The sequence below is a fragment of the Hemitrygon akajei genome, chromosome 4 (assembly GCF_048418815.1).
Source record: "Hemitrygon akajei chromosome 4, sHemAka1.3, whole genome shotgun sequence".
NCBI classification, from domain to species: Eukaryota; Metazoa; Chordata; class Chondrichthyes; order Myliobatiformes; family Dasyatidae; genus Hemitrygon; species Hemitrygon akajei.
The window spans coordinates 909,060-925,438 of NC_133127.1; the positions used below are offsets into that span (position 1 = coordinate 909,060).

Consider the following 16,379-nt stretch of genomic DNA (forward strand, 5'->3'; position numbering starts at 1 on the left):
GTCAGACTCCCAGCCTCCCGGACGGCCACATCTGCACCAGGTGCATCAAGCTGCAGCTCCTTAGGGACTGGGTTAGGGAGCTGGAGATGCAGTTCGATGACCGTCGTCTGGTCAGAGAGTGAGGAGGTGATAGGAGCTATAGGCAAGTAGTCACACCAGGGTCTTGGGAGACAGATAAGTGGGTAACAGTCAGGAGAGGGAAGGGCAAGAGTCAGATACTAGGGAGTACCCCAGTGGCTGTCCCCCTTAACAGTAAGTACTCCTGTTTGAGCACTGTTGGGGGGGACAGCCTACCTGGGGGAAGACACAATGGCCGTCCCTCTGGCACAGAGTCTGGCCCTGTGGCTCAGAAGGGTAGGGAAAGTAAGAAGATGGCAGCAGTGATAGAGGACTCTATAATTAGGGGGTCAGACAGGTGAATCTGTGGATGCAGGAAAGAAACACGATGGTAGTTTGCCTCCCAGGTGCCAGGTTCCGGGATGTTTCTGATCACGTCCACAATATCCTGAAGTGGGAAGGAGAACAGCCAGAGGTCGTGGTACATATTGGTACCAATGCCATAGGTAGAAAAAGGGAGAAGGTCCTGAAAACAGGCTACAGGGAGTTAGGGAGGAAGTTGAGAATCAGGAACTCAAAGGTAGTAATCTCGGGATTACTGCCTGTGCCATGCGTCAGTGAGTATAGGAATAGAGTGAGGTGGAGGATAAATGCGTGACTAAGGGATTGGAGCAGGGGGCAGGGATTTAGATTTCTGGATCATTGGGAACTCTTTTGGGGCAGCCGTGACCTGTGTAAAAAGGATGGGTTGCAAGTGAATTCGAGGTGACCAATATCCTGGCAGGGAGGTTTGCTAAGGCTATTGGGGAGAGTCTAAACTAGAATTGCTGGGGGTGGGAGCTAAACTGAAGAGACAGAGGAAGGGATGATTGGCTCACAAATAGAGAAAGCTTGGAGACAGTGCAAGAGGAAGAATAGGCAGGTGATAGAGAAGGGATATGCTCAGACTGATGGTTTGAGATGCTTCTATTTTGATGCAAGAAGCATCATGAAGAAAGCAGATGAGCTTAGAGGGGGATCAGTGCTTGGAGCTGTGATGTTGTGGCCATTGCAGAGACTTGGATGGCTCAGGGGCAGGAATGGTTACTTAGAGTGCCAGACTTCAGATGTTGCAGAAAGGACAGGGAGGGAGGCAAAAGAGGTGGGGGCATGTCACTGCTGATCAGAGATAGTGTGATGGCTGCAGAAAATGAGGAAGTGATGGAGGGATTGTCTACTGAGCCTCTATGGGTGGATGTTAGACACAGGAAGGGGTCAATAACTCTACTGGGTGTTTTTTATAGACCACCCAATAGTAACAGGGACATCAACAGGAAGGCTTCTTGACACAATATGTAGATAAGCCTACAAGAGGAGAAGCTGTACTTGATCTGGTATTGGGAAATGAACGTGGTCAGGTGTCAGATCTCTCAGTGGAAGAGCATTTTGGAGATAGCGATCACAATTTTATCTCCTTTACAATAGCATTGGAGAGGGATAGGAATAGACAAGTTAGGAAAGTGTTTAATTGGAGTAAGGGGAAATATGAAGCTATCAGTCAGGAACTTAGAAGCGTAAATTAAGAACAGATGTTCTCAGGGCAATGTATGGCAGAAATTTTTGGCAAATGTTCAAGGGACATTTGTGTGATATTCTGCAGAGGTACGTTCCAAAGAGACAGAAAGGATGGTAGAGTCCAGGTACAGTAGTGTACAAAGGCTGTTGTTTATCTTGTCAAAAAGAAAAGAAAAGCTTTCGAAAGGTTAAAAAAACTAGGTAATGATAGAGATCTAGAAGATTATAAGGCTAGCAGGAAGAAGCTTAAGAATGAAATTAGAAGAGCCAGAAGGGGCGATGAGAAGGCCTTGGCTAGCAGAATGAAAGAAAACCCCAAGGCATTCTACAAGTATGTGAAGAGCAAGAGGATAAGATGTGAGAGAATAGGACCAATCAAGTGTGACAGTGGAAAAGTGCGTATGGAACTGGAGGAGATAACAAAGGTACTTAATGAATACTTTGCTTCAGTATTCATTACTGAAAAGGATCTTGGCGATTATAGGGATGACTTACAGCAGATTGAAAAACTTGAGTATATAGACATTAAGAAGGAGGATGTGCTGGAGCTTTTGGAAAGCATCAAGTTGGATAAGAGTCTGAGACCAGACAAGATGTACCCCAGGCTACTGTGGGAGGTGAGGGAGGAGTTTGCTGAGCCTCTGGCAATGTTCTTTGCATCATCAACGGAGACAGGAGAGGTTCCGGAGGGTTGGAGGGTTGCTGATGTTGTTCCCTTATTCAAGAAAGGGAGTAGAGATATTCCAGGAAATTATAGACCAATGAGTCTTACTTCAGTGATTGGTAAGTTGATGGAAAAGATCCTGAGAGGAGGGTTTATGAACATTTGGAGAGAAATAATATGATTAGGAATAGTCAGCATGGCTTTGTCAAAGGCAGGTCATACCTTACTCGCCTGATTTAATTTTTTGAAGATATAACTAAATACATTGATGAAAGTAGAGCAGTTGATGTAGTGTATATGGATTTCAGCAAGGCATTTGACAGGGTACCCCATGCAAGGCTTATTGAGAAAGTAAGGAGGCATGGGATCCAAGGGGACATTGCTTTGTGGATCCAGAGTTGGCTTTCCCACAGAAGGCAAAGAGTTTTTGTAGATGGGTCATATTCTGCATAGAGGTTGGTGACCAGTGGTTCTATACTGGGACCCCTTCTCTTCGTGATTTTTATAAATGACCTGAACGAGGAAGTGGAGGAATGGGTTATTTTTCCAAATGTGGATAAAATCCAAAAATCTGAGATGCAAAGGTACTTGGGATCCATGTGGAGAACACCCTAAATGCTAACTTGCAAGTTGAGTTGGTGATGAGGATGGCAAATGGCATGCAAGCATTCATTTCAAGAGGTCTAGTATACAAGAGCATGGATGTGATGCTGAGTTTTTATACAGCACTGGTGATGCCTCACCTTGAGTATTGTAAACAGTTCTGGGGTCCATATCTAAAAAAAAGATTTGCTGGCATTGGAGAGAGTTCAGAGGAGGTTCACAAGGATGATTGCAGAATGAAAGTTTACCATATGAACGTTTGATGGCTCTGGGTCAATGCTGGAATTTAGAAGAATGAGTGTGGAGATCTCATTGAAACCTTTTGAATGTTGAAAGGCCTAGACAGAGTAGATGTGGAAAGGATGTTTCCCATGGTGGAGGAGTTTAGGACAAGAGGGCAAAGCCTCAGGATAGAGGGGCGTCTATTTACAACAGAGATGTGAAGGAATTTCTTAAGCCAAAGAGTGGTGAATTTGTGGAATGTGACTTTGGAGGCCAGGTCTTTAGGTGTATTTAAGGCAGAGATTGAGAGGTTCTTGATTGGCCATGACGTTAAAGGTTATGGAACAAAGGCTGAGGAGGGGGAGAAAAAGGATTAGCCATGATTGAACGGAGGTGCAGACTTGACAGGCCAAATGGCCTACTTCTGTTCCTTTGTTTTATGGTAGTAATCTCTGGATTGCAGCCTCTGCCATACACCAGTGAGGTTAAGAATAGGATGATTGACAGAATAATACATAGTCTGTGGATCTGGTGCAGGGATAAGGTTTCAGATTTCTGTATCATTCGGATGTCTTCTGGGGATGGAATGACACATACAAAGGGGGTGATTTACACCTGAACCTGAGATGACCAATATCCTGTGGATAGGTTTGCTGAAGTGTCGGGGAGAGTTTAAGGTATTTGGAAACTGAATGATAGGGCTGAGAATGGAGCAGTTGATATACATGTAGATGCTGTGTGTCGTGAGACTGTCAGGAATGACAGGCAGATGAAAGTGCAAAATTGCACCCAGTGGGATGGGTTACAGCTTAACAGGGAGTCAGAATTGAAAAGTGTGATGAATTCAGTACTGAAGGTGTTTAAATCCTCACAGTATGTGAAATTGGGTATGTAATCTTATAGCATAGATATTGGCAGGTATGATGTTGTGGACATCACTGTGGTATGGCTGATAGAAGATCATAGATGGGAACTTAACATTCAAGGACAGACATCATATCAAAAGAACAAGCAGGTAAGCAGTGGGGTTGGTGTGGCTTTAGTTGGTAAAAAATTAAATCAAATCATTATAAAAAGGTGACATTATATCAGAAGACATAGAATCATTGTGGGTGGAGTTAAAGAACTGCAAGGGTAAAACCCCGATGCAAGTTATATACAGGCCTCTGAACAGTAGCCAGAAGTGGGATACAAATTACAATAAGGAATAGAAAATGCATGTCAAAAGGGCAATGTTACCATATTCATGGGGATTTAAATATCCAGGTAGATTGGGCAAATTAAGTGGTACTGATTTTGGATCTCAAGAAAGAATTTTTTAAATGCCCATGAGATAAATAACTTTTTAGAGCTGCTTCTGTTTGAGCCCACTAGGAGGTCAACTATTCTCGATCAGATGATGTGTAATGAACTGGATTTGGTTAGGGAGCTTAAGGTAAAGGATCCCTCGGGAGTCAGTGATCATAACGTGACAGAATTCACCCTGAAATTTGAGAGGGAAAAGCTAAAGTGAAATCTATCAGCATTACAGTGGAGTAAAAGGGATTATAAAGTCATGAGAGAGGAGCTGGCCAAAGTTTATTGGAAGAGACACCAGAATGGATGGCGACAGAGCAGCAATGCCTGTGACAAATAGAGAGCTGCAAGGATTCATGCTGGGTCTGTTGTTTGTTATCTATATCGATATGTGGATGATAATGTGGTTAACTGGATCAGCAGATTTCTGGATGTCACCAAAATTGGGAGTGTAGTGGACAACAAAGAAGACTATCATGGCTTGCAGCGGGATGTAGACTCGGTGAAAAATGGACTAAAAATGGAGACAGGAGCGATGTTTTGAATATCAAGTCGAGTCAAGTCACTTTTATTGTCATTTCGACCATAACTGCTATGTACAATGTTTTTGATGAGACAATGTTTTTGAGGACCATTGTGTTACATGACACAGTACAAAAACTAGACTGAACTATGTAAAAAAACAACTACACTAGACTACAGACCTACTCAGGACTGCATAAAGTGCACAAAACAAAGCAGGCATCAGTAGGACCAGCCACTTCCATAATTCATTGGAAATGGTGTCACAGGTTGGTAGGGTCGTAAAAACAGCTTTTGACACGTTAGCCTTCATAAATCAATGTATAGAGTACTGGAGATGGGATGTTATGTTAATGTTGTGTCAGACATTGGTGAGGCCTAATTTGGACTGTGGTGTGCTGATTTGGTCAACAACCTACAGAAAGGTGTAAGTAAGACTGAAAGAATACAAAGAAAATTGACAAGAATGTTGCCAGGTCTGGAAGACCTGAGTTATAAGGAAAGATTCAATAGATTAGAACTTTATTCCTTAGAACATAGAAGATTAAGGGGAAATTTGATAGAGGTAAACAAAATTATGAGGTGGAGAGATAGGGTAAGTTCAACAGGCTTTCTCCACTGAGGTTGGGTGAGACTTTGCATAGAGGTCATGGGTTAAGGGTGAAAGGTGAAATGTTTAAGGGGTACATAAGGGGAAGCTTCATGCAGAGAGTGGTGAGAGTGTGGAACAAGCTGCCAGTGCAAGTGATCCAATTTTGATTTCAATATTTTTGGGAAGTTTGGATAGGTATGTGGATGGGAGGGGTATGGAATGCTATGATCCAGATGCAGGTTGATGGGAATAGACAGGTTAAATGGTTTGACACAGACTGGATGGGCTGAAGGGTCTCTTTCTATTTCTCTCATTATTAATATCAAAGAGAATGCAAAAGGTTTTTCAGATATATAAAGAGTAAAATAGAGGCGAGAGCATGGATGTGTGGTACAGTGTACATTGACCATCTACCACACAGCATGGTATGGAAACACCAATACCCTTGAATGGAAAATCCTACAGAAAATAGTGGATATGGCCCAGACCATCAGGGGTAAAGCCCTTCCAACTATTGAGCATATATACACAGAGCATTGTCACAAGACAGCAGCATCCATCATCAGGGAGCCCCACCACACGGGTCATGCTCTTTTCTCACTGCTGCCATTAGGAGACTTAGGACTCATACCACATGGTTCAGAAATATGTATTACCCCTCAACCATCAAGCTCTCGAACCACTGGGCATAACTTCACTTGCCCTGTCATTGAATGGTTCCTACAACCAATGGAATCACTTTCATCTCATTTCCTTCATATTTATTGTTGGTGCATTTATTTATTTGCTCATTTATGTATTTGCACTTTGTTATCTTTGGCACATTATTTTGAATGTCCAGTTTGTACAGTCTTTTATTGATTCTATTATGGCCATTATTCTATTATAGATTTATTGAGTACACTTTCAAGGAAGTGAATCACAGTCTTGTATAAGGTGACATATATGTACTTTGATAATAAATTTAACATAGAACATAGAAATCTACAGCACATTACAGGCCCTTCGGCCCAAAATATTGTGCTGACTATGTAACCTACTCTAGAGATTGCCTAGAATTTCCCTACCGCAGAGCTGTCTATTTTTCTAAGCTCCATGTATCTACCTAAAAGGCTCTTAAAAGACCCTATTGTATCTGCCTCTATCACCTTTGCTGGCAGTGTATTCCATGCACCCACCACTCTCTTACCCCTGACATCCCCTCGGATGTACCTATTTCCAAGCACCTTAAAACTATGCCCCCTTGTCTTAGCTATTTCAGCCCTGGGAAAAAGCCGATGGCTATCCACACGATCAATACCATGAATAATTGGAAAATGATGCTGAAGAGGTAGTAACGGGGGACAAGAAAGTGGCAGACAAACTGAGTAATTATTATACGTTAGTCTTCACTGTAGAAGACTGCAGCAGTATATGGGATTTTCAAGAGTTTCAAGGGGACTGATCTGCCAAGAATTACCAGATCTTGGAATGCTCACAAAATACTTGAAAATTACAGATGTCTGTTGCTACCTACACTACTCCCTATACCTATTCAATTCATTCAATGTCTGTAGTGAGATGCTGAAGATGTTCTATAGGTCAGTTGTGGAGAGCGCCCTCTTCTTTGTGGTGGCGTGTTGGGGAGGAAGCATTAAGAAGAGGGACGCCTCACGTTTTAATAAGCTGGTAAGGAAGGCGGGCTCTGTCGTGGGCAAAGTACTGGAGAGTTTAACATCGGTAGCTGAGCGAAGGGCGCTGAGTAGGCTACGGTCAATTATGGAAAACCCTGATCATCCTCTACATAGCACCATCCAGAGACAGAGAAGCAGTTTCAGCGACATTGTATGTAATTAGTTTTGCTACAACAAGTGTATGGGACATTGGAAAAAAGTTGAATTTCCCCATGGGGATGAATAAAGTATCTATCTATCTATCTATCTATCTATACGCCATCCACTGGTACCTACACTACTCCCTGTATCTGTATCCTGTCCACTGGAACCTACACTACTCCCTGTATCCTGTCCACTGGAACCTACACTACTCCCTGTATCTGTACCCTGTCCACTGGAACCTACACTACTCCCTGTATCTGTACCCTGTCCATTGGAACCTACACTACTCCCTGTATCCTGTCCACTGGAACCTACACTACTCCCTGTATCTGTATCCTGTCCACTGGAACCTACACTACTCCCTGTATCTGTATCCTGTCCACTGGAACCTACACTACTCCCTGTATCCTGTCCACTGGAACCTACACTACTTCCTGTATCTGTACCCTGTCCATTGGAACCTACACTACTCCCTGTATCTGTACCCTGTCCACTGGAACCTACACTACTCCCTGTATCTGTATCCTGTCCACTGGAACCTACACTACTCCCTGTATCTGTATCCTGTCCACTGGAACCTACACTACTCCCTGTATCTGTATCCTGTCCACTGGAACCTACACTACTCCCTGTATCCTGTCCACTGGAACCTACACTACTCCCTGTATCTGTATCCTGTCCACTGGAACCTACACTACTCCCTGTATCCTGTCCACTGGAACCTACACTACTCCCTGTATCTGTATCCTGTCCACTGGAACCTACACTACTCCCTGTATCCTGTCCACTGGAACCTACACTACTCCCTGTATCTGTATCCTGTCCACTGGAACCTACACTACTCCCTGTATCTGTATCCTGTCCACTGGAACCTACACTACTCCCTGTATCTGTATCCTGTCCACTGGAACCTACACTACTCCCTGTATCTGTATCCTGTCCACTGGAACCTACACTACTCCCTGTATCTGTATCCTGTCCACTGGAACCTACACTACTCCCTGTATCCTGTCCACTGGAACCTACACTACTCCCTGTATCTGTACCCTGTCCACTGGAAGCTACACTACTTCCTATATCTGTACCCCATCCGCTTATTCCTACACTACTCCCTCTACCTGTACCCCATCAGCTGGTACCTACAGTACTCCCTATATCTGTAACCCGTCCGTTGGTATCTACAGACCTCACTGTCGTTGTACCTTCCTCCTACACCTTCCATATACCTGTAAAACCCCTGCCCCAATCCATTACACCTTCCACATATCTGTAAACCCCTGCCCCAATCCACTACACCCTCCATGTCTTTCTAAACTTCCATCCTCATCCCCTACACCCTCCACATCTCTGCAAACCTGTCCTCATCCCCTACTCCCTGCACAGATACCTCTGTAAACTCCTGTCCTAATCCCCTGCACCCCTTCTCAACTCTATCCCATGTCCCAATGCCCTGCACCCCTCCACATCTCTGTAAATCACTGTCCTCATCCCCTACTCCCTGCACAGATATCTCTGTAAACTCCTGTCCTAATCCCCTGCACCCCTTCTCAACTCTATCCCATGTCCCAATGCCCTGCACCCCTCCACATCTCTGTAAACCACTGTCCTCATCTCCTGTGCTCCTCCTGATCTCTGTAAATGCCTGTCCTCATCCCTCATCTCTGTGTACCCCTGATCTCATCCCTTATGCCCCACCTCATATCTGTAAATGCCTGTCCTCATCCCCTGTATCCCTACACCCTCCCTTGATAACTGTGCCTTTTTGCCTTATTCATTATTTTTTGAAGCTCAAACAGGCCCTTCTGGACCAATGATCTGCATGGTGCAGCAACCCACCAATTTAACGTTAACCTCATCGGCTCAATTTACAATGAAATTGATCTCTGAAATTAATCAGTTCTTTGGGCTTTGGGAGGAAGCCGGAGCACCTGGAAGAGACATTATGCCTACCATGGGGATAATGTCAAACTCTTTCAGGGATACCGGAGTTGAACTCTGAAATCCACTCCTGAGTTGTAATAGCACCGCACTAACTCTATGCTACAGTGCAACCCTGTGGCTGTTTAACCCACTGTCAGAAACATAGAAAACCTACAGCACAATACAGGCCCTTCGGCCCACAAAGCTGTGCCAAACATGTCCTTATCTTAGAACTAACTAGGCTTTACCCATTGCCTTCTATTTTTCTAAGCTCAATGTAGCCATCCAGGAGTCTCTTAAAAGACTCTATTGTTTCCAGCTCCACCACCATTGCAGGCAGCCCATTCCATGCACTCACCACTCTCTGCATAAAAAACTTACCCCGACATCTCCTGTGTGCCTACTTTCAAGCACCTTAAAACTATGCCCTCTCGTGCTAGCCATTCCAGCCCTGGGAAAAAGCCTCTGACTATCCATACAATCAATGCCTCCCATTATCTTGTACACCTCTATCAGGTCACCTCTCATCCTCCATCACTCTGAGGAGAAAAGAACAAATTCACTCAACCTATTCTCATAAGGCATGCTCCCCAATCCAGGCAACATCCTTGTAAATCTCCTCTGCACCCTTTCAATGGTTTCCACTTCCTTCCTGTAGTGAGGCGACCAGAACTGAGCACAGTACTCCAAGTGAGTACTCCTATATAGCTGCAACAGTACCTCTCAACTCCTAAACTCAATCCAATGATTGATGAAGGCCAATGCACAGTAAACCACCGAGTCAAACTGTGCAGCAGCTTTGAGTGTCCAATGGACTCAGACTCCAAGATCCCTCTGAACCTCCACACTGCCAAGAGTCTTAGCATTAATGCTATATATATTCTGCCATCATATTTGATCTACCAAAATGAACCACCTCACACTTACCTGGGTTGAACTCCATCCACCACTTCTCAGCCCAGTTTTGCATCCTATCAGTGTCCCACTGTAACCTCTGACAGCCCTTCGCACTACTATCCACAACACACCCAACCTTTGTGTCATCAGCAAATTTACTAACCCATCCCTCCACTTCCTCATCCAGGTCAGTTATAAAAATCACGAAGAGTAAGGGTCCCAGAACAGATCCCGGAGGCACACCACTGGTGACTGACCTCCATGCAGAATATAACCCGTCTACAACCACTCTTTGCCTTCTGTGGGCAAGCCAGTTCTGGATCCACAAAGCAATGTCCCCTTGGATCCCATGCCTTCTTAATTTCTCAATAAGCCTTACATGGGGTACCTTATCAAATGCCTTGCTGAAATCTATATACACTACACGTCCTGCTCTACCATCATAAATGTGTTTAGTCACATCCTCAAAAAATTCAATCAGGCTCATAAGGCATGACCTGCCTTTGACAAAGCCATGCTGACTATTCCTAATTATATTATGCCTCTCCAAAGTTCATAAATCCTCTCTCTCAGGATCTGCTCCATCAACTTACCAACCACTGAAGTAAGACTCACTGGCCTATAATTTCCTGGGCTATCCCTACTCCCTTTCTTGTAGAAGAGAACAACATCTATAACCCTCCAATCCTCTGGAACCTCTCCCATCCTCATTGATGATGCAAAGGTCATTGCCAGAGGCTCAGCAGTCTCCTCCCTCGCCTCCCACAGTAGCCTGGGGTGCATCCCGTCCGGTCCCAGTGACTTATCCAAATTGATGCTTTCCAAAAGCTCCAGCACATCCTCTTCCTGAATATCTACATGCTCAAGCTTTTCAGTCCACTTCAAGTCATTTCTACAATTGCCAAGATCCTTTTCTGTAGTGAATGAAGCAAAGTATTCATTAAGTACCTCCACTATTTCCTCTGGTTTCATACACACGTTTCCACTGTCACACTTGATTGGTCCTTTTCTCGCATGTCTTATCCTCTTGCTCTTCACCTACTTGTAGAATGCCTTGGGGTTTTCCTTAATCCTGTCCGCCATATAACCATATAACAATTACAGCACGGAAACAGACCGTCTTGGCCCTTCTAGTCTGTGCCGACGCTTACACTCATCTAGTCCCATTGGCCCGCACTCAGCCCATAACCCTCCATTCCTTTCCCAGGGCCTTCTCATGACCCCTTCTGGTTTTCCTAATTTCATTCTTATGCTCCTTCCTGCTGGCTTTATAATCTTATAGATTCCTATTATTAGTTTATTGAACCTTTCGTGAGCTCTTCTTTTCTTTTGACTAGATTTACAACAGCCTTTGTACACCATGGATCTTGTACCCTACCATCCTTTCCATGTCTCATTGAAACATACATACTCAGAACCCCACACAAATATCCCCTGAACATTTGCCACATTTCTTCTGTATGTTTCCCTGAGAACATCTGCTTCCAATTTTTGCTTCCAAATTCCTGCCTGATATCCTCATATTTCCCCTTACTCCAATTAAATGTTTCCTTAACTTGTCTGTTCTTAACCCTCATCAATGCTATGGTAAAGAGGTAGAATTGTGATCACTATCTCCAAAATGCTCTCTCACTGAGACCTGACACCTGACCAGATTCATTTCCCAATACCAGATCAAGTACAGCCTCTTTTCTTGTAGGCTTATCTACATATTGTGTCAAGAAACCTTCCTGAACACACCTAACAAACTCCACCCCATCTAAACCCCTCACTCTAGGGAGATGCCAGTCAATATTTGGAAAATGAATATCTCCCACCAGAACAAACCTGTAATTATTACTCCTTTCCAGAATCTATTGCTCTGATTCCAGTTTGTGATCAACAATAAAGTAGATGTTGTTGGAGGGAACTGAGACTTCTGTGCACAAGGTACCATAGAGAGGGTGAGGGCTCTGCTCCCAGGTCTCACAGCTGTGTGAGGCAGTGAGAGGGTACATGTGTGTGGATCAGGGCAGTTTGCTGGGCAGAGCGATGTCCTGGACCACATGTCTGAGGGACCTGTGGCTTGTTCAGGGATGGAGAGGTAGCAGCCCTCTACCCAATGAACGGGGCTAGGAGACGTTTAGTTGTAGGCAAAAGGGCCTGTTTTGTGACAATGGGATAAATTATTTTGGGGGCAGTAGGGTGAGATCAAGGGTAGTGCCAGGAATGATCAGCTTTTGAGGCATGTTCCTCAGGTCTATAATTGGCCACCTCCTGAACTCTGAATGTCTGTGACTTTCCACACTGAGCTGGACAGTCAGATCCTTTATTATTGTGTGTAATTGGACATTCTCCCTTCCAATTCCAGTTATTGACTCTGCAGACGACATCGACCCTGCTGTGGACATGCTGAGCAGTCACATTCAGACAGACGCTTGCTACAGAGATGGAACCTTGCCCCCCTGGTACGCACTTTTTGAAAACTCTCAGAAGCGAGTGTGTAAAAGCACTGTGCCCTTGCTGAGTGGTGGTGTGGTTTCAGAGAGAGATGGTCTCTGCACGGACTGGATACAACGCCATGCATTTGAACTCCAGCCTACAGATAAGGACTGGAATTCCCAGGATCTCTATGCTGGAGAGAGTCACTTCACAAGGCCACGAACTCGATCCTTGGATGCCAAACTTATGAGCTTGAAGTGCCAAGCCCAAAGGGCAGAAGCTTTATCAAACAAACGCTCCATAATGCTATCGACAAGCTCCACACAGACCTGCAGTGCAGACTACAACCCTGAAACTGAGATAAAGCTCTTCTCACCACCAGCTTCTGAGGAACAGAGTTGTAGCCTGCCCACCAGTACACGACAGCAGACACAGGTGTAACCAGGAAATCAGCAGAGGTGTACCTTGTAAAGGATATTGTGGCAACTCCACTCTACGTCGCCGCAGCACAGCTCCCATGAGCGTGAAACTCTGGTGGGCCAGGGTTGAGGGAGAAGGCCTATGTGGACTGAAAGGGGAGAGAAAGGAGACTAAGAATTGGAGAAGTGTTGGGTCACTTGGCCTCATGCCAGCCTCATCATTCACCTGTCACTATCCTCCAACTGCAGACCTGCTCCTTTCTCCCACCTAGTTGTCTTTTTTTCAGCCCCCTGTACTCCTTCAGTCACTGCAGAATCCCTACTCAGCACATCTCCCTGCCCACTTTATACCAGAAATCTCCCTTCTCAGTTCTGATGCAGCTCTTTTTCCTGAAACATTGACATTTCCAATCCACCCCCACAGATGTTGCTTGACCTGCTGAGATCCTCCGGCAGTGTGTGGATCTAGATTCTAGCACTGGCCATCTCATGTGTCCCCAGCATGAATGATCTATGACTCCTCCTCTGTGCCAGCTTCTCCATCTTTCAAATATTTGTCTATTTTCATCTAGTACCTGTTACCTGATCTGACCTCCAACTCTGCATGTTCTCATCACTCCAGGCCCTTCTACCTGTTTTCATATTGGAGCAAACTTGGCAAGTTCTCACCTTGTTTCCTCTGCAGGACATGGATGTGAACAGAAAGAAAGAGGCCCAAGAACCACTCTGGGGTCTCCTCACATTATATCCCTCCTGGAATTTCCTTGCCAGCAACAGCTGTGGCTGCCAAGTCTTAATGTATATGTAACTCGCCAGCGCGTTATATATAAGGCAGAGGTTGATAAATTCTTGATTGGTCAGGGCATGAAGGGATATGGGCAAGGGAAGGAAGGAGATTGGGGTTGAGAGGAAAAATGGATCAGCCATGATGAAATGGTGGAGCAGACTTGATGGACCAAATGGTCTAATTCTGCTCCTATATCTTATGGTCTTATTATCATTCTGACATTCCAGAGGAACAATTTAGTCCCTTGCAATCCATTTGCTCTGAACATATTTGTGGAATCTCTTAGGACTCTCCTTCATCTTGTCTGCTGCAGCAAACTGATTCCTTCTTTAAGAATGTGATTTCTTTCTTGCTGTGGAAGGTACGGGGTGGTGGGACAGGAGCTTTGGTGGGACTGTGAGTTTTACTCTATAGGAGCTTTGGGGGTTTCATTGGAGCAGGAATTTCTGTATACGTGGTTCAGTGGGTGTGGGGAGTTTCTGTGTAGGTGTCAGTGGGTTTGGGGGGTTTCTGTGTAGGTCATTCAGAGGGTGAGTGGGGGTTTCTGTGTAGGTGTCAGTGGGTGTGGGGAGTTTCTGTGTAGGTGTCAGTGGGTCTGGGGAGTTTCTGTGTAGGTCATTCAGAGGGTGAGTGGGGGTTTCTGTGTAGGTGTCAATGAGTATGGGGGGTTTCTGTGTAGGTGTCAGTGGGTGTGGGGGGTTTCTGTGTAGGTCATTCAGAGGGTAAATGGGGATTTCTGTGTAGGTGTCAGTGGGTGTGGGGGGTTTCTGTGTAGGTGTCAGTGGGTGTGGGGGGTTTCTGTGTAGGTCATTCAGAGGGTAAATGGGGATTTCTGTGTAGGTGTCAGTGGGTGTGGGGGGTTTCTGTGTAGGTGTCAGTGGGTATGGGGAGTTTCTGTGTAGTTGTCAGTGGGTGTGGGGGGTTTCTGTGTAGGTGTCAGTGGGTATGGGGAGTTTCTGTGTAGGTGTCAGTGGGTATGGGGGGGTTTCTGTGTAGGTCATTCAGAGGGTGAGTGGGGGTTTCTGTGTAGGTGTCAGTGGGTGTGGGGTGTTTCTGTGTAGGTGTCAGTGGGTGTGGGGGGTTTCTGTGTAGGTGTCAGTGGGTGTGGGGGGGGTTTCTGTGTAGGTGTCAGTGGGTGTGGGGGGGTTTCTGTGTAGGTGTCAGTGGGTATGGGGGGTTTCTGTGTAGGTCATTCAGTGGGTATAGGGGGGTTTCTGTGTAGGTGTCAGTGGGTATGGGGGGTTTCTGTGTAGGTCATTCAGAGGGTGAGTGGGGGTTTCTGTGTAGGTGTCAGTGGGTGTGGGGGGGTTTCTGTGTAGGTGTCAGTGGGTATGGGGGGTTTCTGTGTAGGTCATTCAGTGGGTATGGGGGGGGTTTCTGTGTAGGTGTCAGTGGGTATGGGGGGTTTCTGTGTAGGTCATTCAGAGGGTGAGTGGGGGTTTCTGTGTAGGTGTCAGTGGGTGTGGGGAGTTTCTGTGTAGGTGTCAGTGGGTGTGGGGAGGTTTCTGTGTAGGTGTCAGTGGGTGTGGGGGGTTTCTGTGTAGGTCATTCAGTGGGTGTGGGGGGTTTCTGTGTAGGTGTCAGTGGGTGTGGGGGGGGTGTCTATGTGGTTCAGTGGGTATGGGGGGTTTCTGTGTAGGTCATTCAGTGGGTGTGGGGGGTTTCTGTGTAGGTCATTCAGTGGGTATGGGGGGGTTTCTGTGTAGGTGTTAGTGGGTGTGGGGGGTTTCTGTGTAGGTGTCAGTGGGTATGGGGTGTTTCTGTGTAGGTCATTCAGTGGGTATGGGGGGGTTTCTGTGTAGGTGTCAGTGGGTGTGGGGGGATTCTGTGTAGGTCATTCAGTGGGTGTGGGGGTTTTCTGTGTAGGTGTCAGTGGGTGTGGGGGGTTTCTGTAGGTGTCAGTGGGTGTGGGGGGTTTCTGTGTAGGTGTCAGTGGGTGTGGGGGGGGGTTTCTGTGTAGGTGTCAGTGGGTGTGGGGGGTTTCTGTAGGTGTCAGTGGGTGTGGGGGGTTTCTGTGTAGGTCATTCAGAGGTTGAGTGGGGGTTTCTGTGTAGGTGTCAGTGGGTGTGGGGAGGTTTCTGTGTAGGTGTCAGTGGGTGTGGGGGGTTTCTGTGTAGGTCATTCAGTGGGTGTGGGGGGTTTCTGTGTAGGTGTCAGTGGGTGTGGGGGGGGTGTCTATGTGGTTCAGTGGGTATGGGGGGTTTCTGTGTAGGTCATTCAGTGGGTGTGGGGGGTTTCTGTGTAGGTCATTCAGTGGGTATGGGGGGGTTTCTGTGTAGGTGTTAGTGGGTGTGGGGGGTTTCTGTGTAGGTGTCAGTGGGTATGGGGTGTTTCTGTGTAGGTCATTCAGTGGGTATGGGGGGGTTTCTGTGTAGGTGTCAGTGGGTGTGGGGGGATTCTGTGTAGGTCATTCAGTGGGTGTGGGGGTTTTCTGTGTAGGTGTCAGTGGGTGTGGGGGGTTTCTGTAGGTGTCAGTGGGTGTGGGGGGTTTCTGTGTAGGTGTCAGTGGGTGTGGGGGGGGGTTTCTGTGTAGGTGTCAGTGGGTGTGGGGGGTTTCTGTAGGTGTCAGTGGGTGTGGGGGGTTTCTGTGTAGGTCATTCAGAGGTTG

General features: G+C 46.1%; 1 protein-coding gene across 7 annotated transcripts in view; it reads left to right on the top strand.

Moving 5' to 3' along the window:
• Positions 1-14,525, top strand: part of rtkna (rhotekin a) — a 184,570-nt gene extending 170,045 nt beyond the window's left edge. For 3 of the 7 annotated variants that reach the window (XM_073041968.1, XM_073041963.1, XM_073041969.1), the window contains one exon: positions 12,495-14,524. In XM_073041968.1, the coding sequence (XP_072898069.1) occupies positions 12,495-13,006 (512 nt within the window). In that variant the 3' untranslated portion in view covers positions 13,007-14,524. Of the gene's footprint in view, positions 1-12,494 lie in introns of all 7 variants that reach the window. The other 4 variants (XM_073041965.1, XM_073041966.1, XM_073041970.1 and 1 more) reach the window with 3 other exon arrangements.
• The last annotated feature ends 1,854 nt before the right edge of the window (positions 14,526-16,379 follow it).